The following is a 12,505-nucleotide window of genomic DNA, read 5'->3' on the forward strand; positions in this document are numbered from 1 at the left end:
CTGACCTGGAGACGATGGAGGCGCATCCACCCTGGAGCAGACCCTTTATTTCTCATCCTCTCTCATCAGGGGAGACTCACTTAAGAACAGAGAATTCCAAAGAGCTGATACACCGGAACTCATTCCCCTTGGGGTTTGAAGGACACAAAACCAGTTCTGTTTGTATTGCGTTAACAGATCCATCCTCATCTTTCCAGTCAAAATAACAATTACATTTCTTTACATGCCTGCATTCATAACAAATGATTTTGATCCCCGGGCTGGAGGTGGGGGGTTTCCAGGATGGGTCTTCTGGGCTTAGTCCTCCTTGCTCCTTCCCCTGCTCAGGCCACCCAGGTGAGCCACGTTTTAGCACCAGCATCACCACTGCGGCTTGTCCCATCCCTGGCACCTTCGCCCATCAGGGCTGGAGGAGAGAGGCAGCCACCAGGGCTGTCTGAAGTAACAAAGCTTCAGGTTGAACTTGAATTTCTTGCCTCTGGCTAATTGGTGTGGTGCTGCCTCCACCTATACAAGTTACAGAGTGGCTCAGGCGGGGGCTCTGCATCTGCTGCTGGCGGCCGGAGGGAGGAGAGCCCTTCTCAGCAGGCTCCAGCAGGCTGTGGCTCAGAGGGCACGCCTCTCCCGCTGTCCCCTGACCCCGCTTCTTCTTGGCCATCCCCTCTCATCGCCGGCCCCCCCATACACACCATGGCAGCTATCTCGGACCTCTCCTTTATGTACCGCTGGTTCAAGAACTGCAATCTGGTCCACAACCTCTCAGACAAGTACGTCTTCATCACAGGCTGTGACTCGGGCTTCGGGAACCTCCTGGCCAGGCAGCTGGTTGATCGGGGCATGCAGGTGCTGGCTGCTTGCTTCACTGAGGAAGGGGCCCAGAAGCTTCAGCAAGACACCTCCTATCGGCTGCAGACCACCCTACTGGATGTCACCAAGACGGAGAGCATCAAAGCGGCAGCCCAGTGGGTGAGGGACCAAGTGGGTGAACAAGGTGGGGCAAATGGCATTCTTTGGTTTTCTCCTTCTTTTTCTCTCTGTCTGCCACAGGCATCTGACAGTTACCAGGCACCCTGTCCAGGTAGGGTGGGAGAGAAAGGGACTGAGGCTGTAGCTTAGTGGGATTGGAAACTGCTGCGTGGTTTGGACTGACCACAAGCATGCATGCTAAGTCGCTTCAGCAGCGCCTGATTCTGTGAGCCTCTAGGGGCTGTAGCCCTGTAGACAGGCTCCTCTGTCCGTGGGATTCTCCAGACAAGAATACTGGAGTGGTTGCTATGCCCCTCTCCAGGGGATCTTCCCTGGAGACTCAAGGATCAAACCCGCATCTCTTGTGTCTTCTGCATCAGCAGGGGGTCCTTTACCACTAGTGCCACCGGAGAAGCGTGCTGCACTGGCCACATGAAGAGACGATTTTCCAAGGAAGTTTCCTCTCCCAGAAACTCAGAGTGATGGCAGGGTTTGGTGGGTAGCTGCACTAGAAGATCAGGGAGGGAACCTGTGTTCCGAATGTCCAAACCTTTAAATGTCTCACTGGGACTTCGGTTGTTCCAATCATCAGCTCCTGTAGAAACGTGAGCACGTTTCTTGCTGGGATCAGGCTGGAGGGAGGGGAGAGGGGACATGAGGCTGGTCTCCCTGAGTACGGCACTTGTTCTCCTTGACTCTGTCGGGCGAGACTGCAGGCTGAGGAGCGAGACCCGTCCTCTTTCTCACATCCTGATGGATACCGGGTTGACCTGAGGGTGAGTGTCTATGTCAGGAGGGCTGTTCTTATTGGGAAAGGAGTCTGTGGGCTAGAGCTGGATAGGACTGCATGGGGACCAGCCCAGGGAGTTTTCCACATACAAGACGTGGGTGTAGGAATGGGAGGAAAGCGTGGCCCAGTTGTAGAAGCAGCAGTCTGGGGGAAGTCCTGCCTCCTGAGGGAACTAAACTGGGGACTGTGCACGCGAGTCAGAGCTGAGAACTCTGGGGCCCAGGATGGGCAGACAGTGACTCTTGTTTGATTTCCCTCTTTGGCATTTACCACTATTCAATACTCAATGTTTTATTTAGTTTTCTTACTTATCTATTTCTCCTGCTCGAATAAAACTTCTGGGGTTGGTGTGTATGTGTGTGTGTGGGAGGCGGTGAGTGTTGTTCCTTTTATTTACTATATATCCTGAGTACTTACTTGTGTCTGGCATCTAGTAAGGTGCTCAGTAGATATTTGTGAAAAGAACTAAGTAACAAATAATTCAGCAAGAGTGAGTTCCTTTCTTCCACAGGCTGACTCCCCCCAGCGCCCTACATTCAGCTTTGAGCCCGTTGTGTTAATGATTCACCAGGTAATACTAGTTTCCCGTGGTTTCCCAGGCAACTCAGTGGTAAGAATCTGCCTGCAATGCAGAGATGCAGAGTGTTTGATCTCTGGGTCAGGAACATCCCCTGGAGAAAGAAATGGCACCCCACTCCAGTATTCTTGCTGGGATAATCCCAAGGTCAGAGGAGCCTGGGCTATATAATTCATGAGGTCACAAAGAGTTGGACACGACCTGAAGTGATTGAGCACATGTAATAAATGCACACAAACTTAGAGGCTTAAGGGAGCACATACTTATTATCTTTTAGTTCCAGAAGTCAGAAGTCCAAAATGGGTCTCCCCAGGCTAAAATCAACGTGTTAACAGAGTTTTAGAGAAGACTGCTTTCGTTGCCTTTTCCAGCTTCTAGAGGCCGCCTGCACAACTTGGCTCATGACCTCTTCATCACTAAGGCCAGCGAGGTCGGGCGCAGTCCCTTTCATGCTGCCATCCCTCTGGCTCTCTGTCTTCTGGCTCCCTCTTCCATTTAGAAGGACCTTTGTGATTATATTGGGCTCAGCAGGCTAATCCAGAATATATTCCCCATTTTAAGGTCAGTTGAGTTAAATTTCATCTGTTACTTTAATTCCTCTTTCCCATGTAACCCACCTTACACAGCTTCCCGGAATTAGTACAGGGTCTAAGCAGCACTGGGAAATGAGGGAAAGGGGTCCTCATATGCTTTCTTGTTGCCCCTTAGAGTCTCTGGACATGACAAGTTGACCTGACCCCGAAGCTGTTCACAGAGTTATAAAAGTTCTCTAGACCTCTTTGCAGATGGAAAAAATAAAAGCTTAAGGCTGTCCTGGTTTACCAGCAGGCAGAGCTTTTTACCGGAACTGCTCAGGTTTTACAGTCTTTGGGTCCCAGGGGCTCATGTCATTCACTGCAAGGCAAGAGAATCTCCTCCAGCTGGGAAGTTCTGAGTCCTGCCCGCCAGGGGTCTCCTGTGGTCTCTACTTGGAGGAAAGCAGGAAGAGAGGGTGGGGACACAGCTTGTGTGGGGACCCCTACCCTAAGGGAAGGGGTGAACAGGATTGGTGTGTACATCCAGACCTGACCACGTGTGCCTGGAAGACTACCTTGAGGCTACATAGCCCAAGTGGGGTAGTGAGACAGAGGGAGGGGAAGGGAAGGAACCCCAAGCCCCTCCCCACGTGGAATTTTACTTGGAACCTCAGTATGTAAAACAAATGAAAACTGAGGTTCTCCTGAATCTCCCTTCCTTAACACATTATGGGATTCAGCCTGAAAGCTCTCAGGATTGCAGACCACAGGCTGGAAATGACTGTCCTAATCCAGCCAGCAATGAACCTGAGGCCCAGGGAAAGGAAGTGATTTCAAGGCTGGAGTTAGAACCAGGACTAGAACTTGAGGCTCTTCAAGTCTGGTCCCTGGAGAGCTAAATGATAATACCTAGCATTATTTGTCTCTGTTTATATTAATACCAACTCATTTAAATATTTCAAAGAGAGCTCTTTTCACATTTTTCCAAAATTATTTAAATGTTTTATATATTTGTTTATAAATCTTACTTCTTTTCTGGTTTGGTTTGTGAACTCCTAGAAAAATAAGACCCTGTTCTGTTCATTTTGTGCCTCTGGCACCTTCCTCGATAACTGACAGATGCATGAAATGAATGAATGTGTGAATGGATGAATGAATGGAGCAATTTCAGTAATGTGTGAAGTAGAATTGGTTTCTTATACTCAGGTGAATAGAGAGGGAGAAGTATGATAGGGGAAGGAATTGAAACTTTAATTCATTGGTATGAGATGAGATCTCTTTTTCCCTGAGCTAACAGCTGAGATCCTATTCAGCCTAGATCATAGCTGGTACAGGGCACAGCTAAGCAGGTAGACTGCGTGAATCAGCAAAAGTGCCCTCTAGGTACCTGCTCCTCTGGGCTGCTCCCCACCCCACACCCCCAGTCTGGCTGTGTGCTTTCTGAACATCCTCAGCAGCCCAGAGCTGGGGGGTAGTGGGCCCTGGTGATGTTCCAGAGACACTGCTGATTTCTGTCTTGTTCTCTCTCCCTCCATCTTACCCCCAGGCCTCTGGGCCCTGGTGAACAACGCTGGTGTGGGCCTGCCCAGTGGTCCCAATGAATGGCTGACCAAGGAGGACTTTGTGAAGGTGATCAACGTGAACCTGGTGGGACTGATTGAAGTGACCCTCCACATGCTGCCCATGGTCAAGAAAGCCCGGGGCAGGGTTGTCAACATGTCCAGCTGTGGGGGCCGTGTTGCTGTCATTGGTGGAGGCTACTGCGTCTCCAAGTTTGGTGTTGAGGCTTTCTCTGACAGCATCAGGTGACTGGGCCCAAGTGCCAAACCACTCAGGGTGGGAGTTCCGGGGGGTTTCACCCCAGGAAAAGAGAGCTGGGTGGGGGCAGTTATGGAGGGAAGATGTTAAAACAGTAGCAAGAAAAAGACTAGCCCACCAGGGGCCTTCGCCAGGGACCTAGAATAAAAGGGATGAATAGAGGTGGGGTGGTGATGGGCAGCCTTCCCTTGGACTGCTTTGGGCCTGTGTGAGTAGGAGGGAGAGTCCCCCAAAGAGACAGAGGCCTGGAGGCAGACGCACTGTGGGCGACCTTCCAAGGAAAAGGCAAGCCTTGTATAGACCCTGCATTCCTTCGCCACCTGGGTGTTGGGGGTGGGGCCGAGTGGGCGGGACCTGGTGGGAGCAAGGGTGGTCTAGGTTCCTCCAGGCTGGGCTGGCCTAACGTGAGTTGCCCAGAGGCAGGCTTGGGAAAGGATTTATTTGCATGAAAGCAGCGGTGGGCCTGGGGCAGGGGTGGAGGTAACACCCCCAGGCTCCTGATCTCCCGGGGAGAAGAGCTCCTCTGGAGGTGTCAGAGGTGACTCTCCCTGATGACCCTTGGTCGTCGTGGGGTCCCAGACTGAGTCTAGGCTCTTCTTCCCCAGGCGTGAGCTCCGCTACTTCGGGGTGAAAGTCAGCATCATCGAGCCGGGCAACTACCGGACAGCCATTCTGGGCAAGGAGGGCCTGGAGAAGCGCATGCGCAAGCTGTGGGAGCGCCTGCCTCCCGAGACCCGCGAGAGCTACGGAGAGGAGTACTTCCGGATCTGTGAGCGCCCCGGAAGGGAAAGGGGTCTTTGAACGGGGTGGAGAGGTCGTGGGAGTCACCAACCCGATTTCATTTTCCAGCTATTGGGATGGAGGCTCAGAGCGGTTATGAGCCTCAGGCCACACCGCTGGCGGCAGAGCTGGGGGTTTGAGAACTGCTGGGAGTGCCAGAACCATAACTGCGGGGAGATGGGGTTGTTAGGAGAGATCTCCCCACCTCGGCCTCTCCCCGCGGCGCCCACCACCACCACCCAACCCCACATCCCCCGCGCCAAACATCCCTATGCTGGTGAATCAGGTGCAGGTGAATCTGTCCTGGCTACAGAGAAGTTAATAAGAGCACAGCTGCTTGGGCCAGATTGCCGGGGTTTGAATCCCGGTTCTGCCACTTCCCAGCTAGAAGATTTGGGGAATGCTACCTAGTCACCGTAAGCCTCAATTTTCTCATTTAGAGAATGGAGTTAGTGATAGTGCTCACCTCCCAGGGCTTCTGTGAGGACTGGTATCTGTGAAGTATCTCACACGCACTAAGTGCTTGTTAGGTCAGTAAAGAGAAAAAGCACCCAGTATTTAAAAGGAAGGCACTCTAGGCAGCTCTGTTTCTCCCTGAGCTAAGGGAATCCTGTGAATCTCAGGTCTCTTTGGAGAGTGGAGAGGGGCCCTCATAGCTATTGGCCAACCAAATAGCCTCCTGGCTTTTGAATCCCAGGATCAGGCCAGGTATCTTGGAATGGTGTGTGTGTGTGTGTGTGTGTGTGTGTGTGTGTGTGTGTGTGTGTGCGCGCGCACACACACCCAGTCAGTCTTTGCAACCCCATGGGCTGGAGCCGGTCATACTCCTCTGTCCATGTAATGTTCCAGGCAAGAATCCTGGAGCAGGTCGCCATTTTCTTCTCCAGGGAATCTTAGACCCAAGGATTGAACCCGCATCTCTTGCATTTCCTGCATTGGCAAGCAGATTCTCTACCACTAGCACCATTCACTTCAGTTCAGTCACTCAGTCGTGTCCGACTATTTGCGACCTCATGAATCGCAGCAGGCCAGACCTCCCTACCCATCACAACTCCCGGAGTCTACTCAAACCCATGTCCATCGAGTCAGTGATGCCATCCAGCCATCTCATCCTCTGTCGTCCCCTTCTCCTCCTGCCCCCAATCCCTCCCAGCATCAGGGTCTTTTCCAATGAGTCAACTCTTTGCATCAGGTGGCCAAAGTATTGGAGTTTCAGCTTCAGCATCAGTCCTTCCAATGAACACCCAGGACTGATCTCCTTTAGGATGGACTGATTGGATCTCCTTGCAGTCCAAGGGGCTCTCAAGAGTCTTCTCCATTAGCTGTACCCAAAATAGAACTGTATTGGAAGTGGCAGCTAGTTGTGGTCTAAGGTAGGCACATTCCTGAGAAGCTGCACACAGAGTCACTGGGACAGGTGTGTGAACAGGACACAGTGTTCTGGTCATCACGGCCTGGAACTGAGCCACAGCCTGGCTTGGTTAGCATGCTTCAGAACAACATAGCCACCTGCCAAGTTTCTTTATCTCAACTCTGGCCGGGAAGCCACCCAAAGTTGCCCTTTTAGTCCCCCCTCTTCCTAGGGAGGGGAGGACTGTTGGTCCACACTTGGTGCCAAAGCCTCACTCTCGCTGATTTGTAGACTTTGCGTGTGTGCCAGGCTGCTTCAGTCATGTCCGACTCTTTGCAGCCCTGTGGATGATAGCCTGCCAGGCTCCTCTCGCCATGGGATTCTCCAGGCAAAAGAGTACTGGAGTGGATTGCCATGCCCTCCTCAAGGGGAGCTTCCCAACCCAGGGCTCGACCAGTCTTCCTGACCAGTCTCTATGTCTCCTGCCTTGGCAGGCTGGTTCTTCACTATTAGCACCACCTGGGAAGCCCCTTTATAGACTATATTGCTTAATTTTCACAATAGCACAAACGTTTCCTGGATGTCTGAATGCAAAGCTCATGTTCTTTCTCACTGTCCAGGAGACTGACAGGGGCTAAAGGGTACCTCTGTCTCCCTTCCAATCTGTGTCAAGCTAGATGCTGAGCCCAAAGCAGGAGCACAGTAAATATTTGAGAGAACAAGGAAAGAATGTGCCATAGACTATTTCCAGGTCTCAGATAGCTTCTCCCACCCCGCTGCTTCTGTGGGTCCTCCCTTCTTTCAGAACCTGGTTCCAAAGCCATCTCATCCCACCAACCTGCCTCCCCTGATGACGGCATAGCCTTCCCTGCCTCTGAGGGAGCCTTGACCCTGAGCTTCTTGGATGAGGCCTCTGACACTCACGTGCCTGCCTGGGCCCTGCTTGTGGTGTCAGACCCATGGATTCCTAGGACATTATCTCATCATAGACCTTCTGGCTTTAAGTCAGCATGGCTCTTTTGGGGGACCCCATTTGGGCTTACCTCAGATTGTAAAGAATCTGTCTGCAATGCAGACGACCCCATTGCTCCAGTTCAATCCCTGTATCAGGAAGATCCCCTGGAGAAGGGAATTGCAACCCACTCCAGTATTCTTGACTAGAGAATGGGGTGGCAAAGAGTCAGACACAGCTGAGGGACTTTCACTTTCAAAATGTAGTTTGCCTCTTTTCACTGCAGTTTTCTCCCTAGGAAAGAGAAAGGGAGTTCCTTGGAGTTAGGGTGGGGGGTGAAGGATACTTGAACAACTCTGTTCTGCCCTTATCAACCACCCACCAGTGTCCTGCGTGGAAGTGGTGACTTCTCTGCTTCCTGGACCATGCCCAAAATCAGGACAGCTTTTGCTGTCTCTTTGTTTTCAAGTTCTAAGTACTTATCACGAATCCTGGCTCTCAGGCATCACTTCCTCCTGAGTTCTTGGGGCACTCAGTGAAGTATGAGTCCCACTGAGCTGTTCCTGTCTCATCAGGGGTGAGGGTGAAGATCACGGCTACATAAGCTTATCATGTCGCTTGTCTCCTGTCTGTATTGTGAGTATGGTGGACTTGGACCATCTCCACATGCACGTGCAGCAGGCTAGCAGAATGGCCCTCACATTCGTCAGTGCCTTAGCTCATCAGAGCCCCATAATGACCGTATAACCAAAGCAAAGGCAATGTGACTATTGTTTAATAACATCTCCCCCCTCCCCCCCCGCCCCCGCAGGCTTTTACAGAAAATTTGGAAACTCCAGGAAGTATCTAGGAGGATAAAAACCTCTAGTGACTAGAAATTTCACCAGGCGGTTTTCCTTATTTCCTTCCAATTTTTCTGTGCACTTATATTCACCCATTTTCTATCCTCTTCTTCTCCACTGTCTACCCTGCTAATAGTCATCTTTATTTTCTAGGGCAGGGTATTATCATTCCCATTTTACAAATGATAACAGTTTAAGCTCAAGGTCACACAGCTAAAAAGTGGCAGAACCGGGCACAGTTCTTCTCGTTGCTAGTCTAACACAATAGTAGGTATTCAATACATAATTACTGAATTGGGGAAGGGAAATAAGATTGTTTATAGTTTGTTTAAGGAACAGCCTGGAGCTTGTGAGATCTGCCTGAAATGTTAGATCTGTAATCTGATGGAAAAGGAGCTTGGATGGAATTCAGAAGACATGACGTTTAATGAGGAATAATAGAGCCTTTGGTTGCTTTCCTGTCTTGTACCCTCAAACAGATACTGACAACTTAAAGAGCACAATGCAGCTGGCAGAGCCAAGGATCAGCGAAGTCACCAACAGCATGGAGCACGCCATTGTTTCCCGGAGCCCTCGCATCCGTTACAACCCTGGCCTGGATGCCAAACTCCTGTACCTCCCGTTGGCTAAGTTTCCCACCCCTGTGACAGATTTCATCCTGAGCCGGTACCTTCCAAGGCCAGCAGACAGCGTCTGAGCGGGGGAACCTCAGGGGGTGATCAGTGGAGTGTAGGGGAGGGGGGTGAGAGAAGCCACCATCAGGTCACAAGAAGAGGGGTCAGATGTTCTGGGGGCACTTTGCTTAGCTGACACCCTGCCCGCTGCTGGCAAATTTATGGGTCACTTCTAACAGAAGATGCACGCCTCTTCTCACTCACTGGGGCCACAGAAACTTGAGGTGGCCGTTGCAGGTTCAAAGAGCTAATATAAAGCACGAGGACTCTCTGGTGGTTAAAACTGCACTTTCAGTGCAGGGGGTGCAGGTGGGATCCCTGGTCAGGGAGCTAGCATCCCACATGCCACACAATGTGGCCAAAAAGTAAAATTTTTTTAAAAATTACTTAAAGACCTATAGCATGGCTCCAAGAACATCTATTTCCCACCCAGGATGTGCCTTTTCCTGCCCCAGAAGAGTCAGGGAAAGGAACACTAGCTGCTGCTGAACCGTCAGCCTCCCTCAGTCATCACCACCACTGGGAAACTTTGTGGGATACTGTAGCCCACAAGAAAACCCAACCGCTTTCCTCTTGTGTCTCTAAATATGCATTAGCCTTATTCACACAGCCCTTTACTTAAAGTATATATGAGGACAGACACGGAGTGCAAGATTATCTCACATAAAATTTATCATAGTATTTTCTCTCTCTTTTATGGATTTCTGTATCCATAGGTGATTGGGACTCAAATAAAATAACATTTATTTATTTAACTACCATGGATTAATTCTTCAACTATTTACTGAGGGCCTACTACAGACTAACACTGTGTAGGAGCTGAAAGGATTCAGTTCAGTTCAGTTCAGTCGCTCAGTCGTGTCCGACTCTTTGCAACCCCATGAACTACAGCCCACCAGGCCTGCCTGTCCATCACCAGCCTCCCTGTCCATCACCAGCCTCCCTGTCCATCACCAAGAAAGGATACAATATGATTAAATCATGATATTGGTTTTTCACTCTTTATTTTGCAGTTTTGTTTTGTTGTTTTTTGTTTGTTTGTTTGTTTGTTTGTTTTAGCATAGCATCTAGTAGCAGAGACAGGACAATAGTAGAAGAAACAGAAATCAGTAAGTCAAATGTTTGGAGCTGTGAGGAACCCCTAAGTGAAAGTCACTCAGTCATGTCCAACTCTTTGCGACCCCATGGACTATTGAGTACATGGAATTCTCCAGGCCAGAATACTGGAGTAGGTTGCCTTTCCCTTCTCCTGTGGAACTTGGACTATTCCAACCCAGGGATCGAACCCAGGTCTCACACATTGCAGGTGGATTCTTTACCAGCTGAGCCATAAGGGAAGCCCAAGGATACTGGAGTGGGTAGCTGATACCTTCTCCAGCAGATCTTCCCAACCCAGGAATTGAACCAGTGTCTCCTGCATTGCAGGTGGGGAACCCAGGTCTCCCACATTGCAGGTGGATTCTTTACCAGCTGAGCCACAAGGGAAGCCCAAGGATACTGGAGTGGGTAGCTGATCCCTTCTCCAGTGGATCTTCCCAACCCAAGAATCGAACCAAGGTCTCCTGCATTGCAAGCAGATTCTTTACCAAGTAATCTACCAGGGAAGCCCCAAGGGACCCTCAGTTCAGTCGCTTAGTCATGTCTGACTCTTTGCGACCCCATGAACTGCAGCACGCCAGACCTCCCTGACCATCACCAACTCCTGGAGTTTACTCAGACTCCTGTCCATTGAGTCAGCGATGCCATCCAACCATCTCATACGCTGTTGTCCCCTGCTCCTCCTGCCTTCAATCTTTCCCAGCATCGGGGTCTTTTCAAATGAGTCATTTCTTTGCATCAGGTGGCCAAAGTATTGGAGTTTCAGCTTCAGCATCACTCCTTCCCATGAATATTCAGGACTGATTTCCTTTAGGATGGACTGGTTGGATCTCCTTGCAGTCCAAGGGATTCTCAAGAGTCTTCTCCAGTGCTCGCTTCGGCAGCACATATACTCAAGAGTCTCTTCCAACACCACAGTTCAAAAGCATCAATTCTTCTGTGCTTAGCTTTCTTTATAGTCCAACTCTCACATCCATATATGATCACTGGAAAAACCATAGCTTTGACTGGATGGACCTTTATTGGCAAAGTAATGTCTCTGCTCTTTAATATTCTGTCTAGGTTGGTCATAACTTTTCTTCCAAGGAGCAAGCATCTTTTAATTTCATGGCTGCAGTCACCATCTGCAGTGATTTTGGAGCCCAGAAAAATAAAGTCAGCCACTGTTTCCACTGTTTCCCATCTATTTGCCATGAAGTGATGGGACCAGATGCCATGATCTTAGTTTTCTGAATGTTGAGTTTTAGCCAACTTTTTCACTCTCCTCTTACACTTTCATCAAGAGGCTCTTTAGTTCTTCTTCCTTTTCTGCCATAAGGGTGATGTCATCTGCATATCTGAGGTTAGTGGTATTTCTCCTGGCAATCTTGATTCCAGCTTGTGCTTCATTCAGCCCAGCATTTCTCATGATGTACTCTGCATATAAGTTAAATAAGCAGGGTGACAATTTACAGCTTTGACATACTCCTTTTCCGATTTGGAAACAGTCTTGTTCCATGTCCAGTTCTCACTGTTGCTTCCTGACCTGCATACACATTTCTTAGGAGGCAGGTAAGGTGGTCTGGTATTCTCATCTCTTTCAGAATATTCCAATTTGTTGTGATCCACAGAGTCAAAGGCTTTGGCATAGTCAATAAGGCAGAAATAGATGTTTTTCTGAAACTCTCTTGCTTTTTCGATGATCCAGCGGATGTTGGCAATTTGATTTCTGGTTCCTCTGCCTTTTCTAAATCCAGCTTGAACATCTGGAAGTTCATGGTTCATGTACTGTTGAAGCCTGGCTTGGAGAATTTTGAGCATTACTTTGCTAGTGTGTGAGATAAGTGCAATTGTGGGGTAGTTTGAGCATTCTTTGGCATTGCCTTTCTTTGGGATTGAAATGAAAACTGACCTTTTCCAGTCCTGTGACCACTGCTGAGTTTTCCAAATTTGCTGGCATATTGAGTGCAGCATTTTCACAACATCATCGTTAAGGATTTGAAATAGCTCAACTGAAATTCTATCACCTCCACTAACTTTGTTCATAGTGATGCTTCCTAAGGCCCACTTGACTTTGCATTCCAGGATGTCTGGCTCTAGGTGAGTGATCACACAATTGTGATTATCTGGGTCATGAAGATCTTTTTTGTATACTTCTTATGT

At 49.5% G+C, this 12,505-nt stretch overlaps 1 protein-coding gene across 1 annotated transcript; it reads left to right on the top strand.

Moving 5' to 3' along the window:
* The first annotated feature begins 690 nt into the window (after positions 1–690).
* Positions 691–9,288, top strand: SDR9C7 (short chain dehydrogenase/reductase family 9C member 7). The gene is made up of 4 exons (XM_061123493.1): positions 691–991; positions 4,395–4,653; positions 5,272–5,435; positions 9,071–9,288. Exons 1-4 carry the CDS (start codon positions 691–693, stop codon positions 9,286–9,288), a joined length of 942 nt encoding a protein of 313 aa, XP_060979476.1.
* The last annotated feature ends 3,217 nt before the right edge of the window (positions 9,289–12,505 follow it).

The sequence above is a fragment of the Dama dama genome, chromosome 3 (genome assembly GCF_033118175.1).
Source record: "Dama dama isolate Ldn47 chromosome 3, ASM3311817v1, whole genome shotgun sequence".
Classification (NCBI taxonomy): Eukaryota; Metazoa; Chordata; class Mammalia; order Artiodactyla; family Cervidae; genus Dama; species Dama dama.

Excerpts from the sequence above, each read along its gene's own strand:
- SDR9C7 (XM_061123493.1), top strand. The coding sequence starts at position 691 with ATGGCAGCTATCTCGGACCTCTCCTTTATGTACCGCTGGTTCAAGAAC. Across the intron at positions 992-4,394 it reads GGACCAAGTGGGTGAACAAG|GCCTCTGGGCCCTGGTGAAC; the intron begins GTGGGGCAAATG and ends TCTTACCCCCAG. Across the intron at positions 4,654-5,271 it reads GCTTTCTCTGACAGCATCAG|GCGTGAGCTCCGCTACTTCG; the intron begins GTGACTGGGCCC and ends CTTCTTCCCCAG.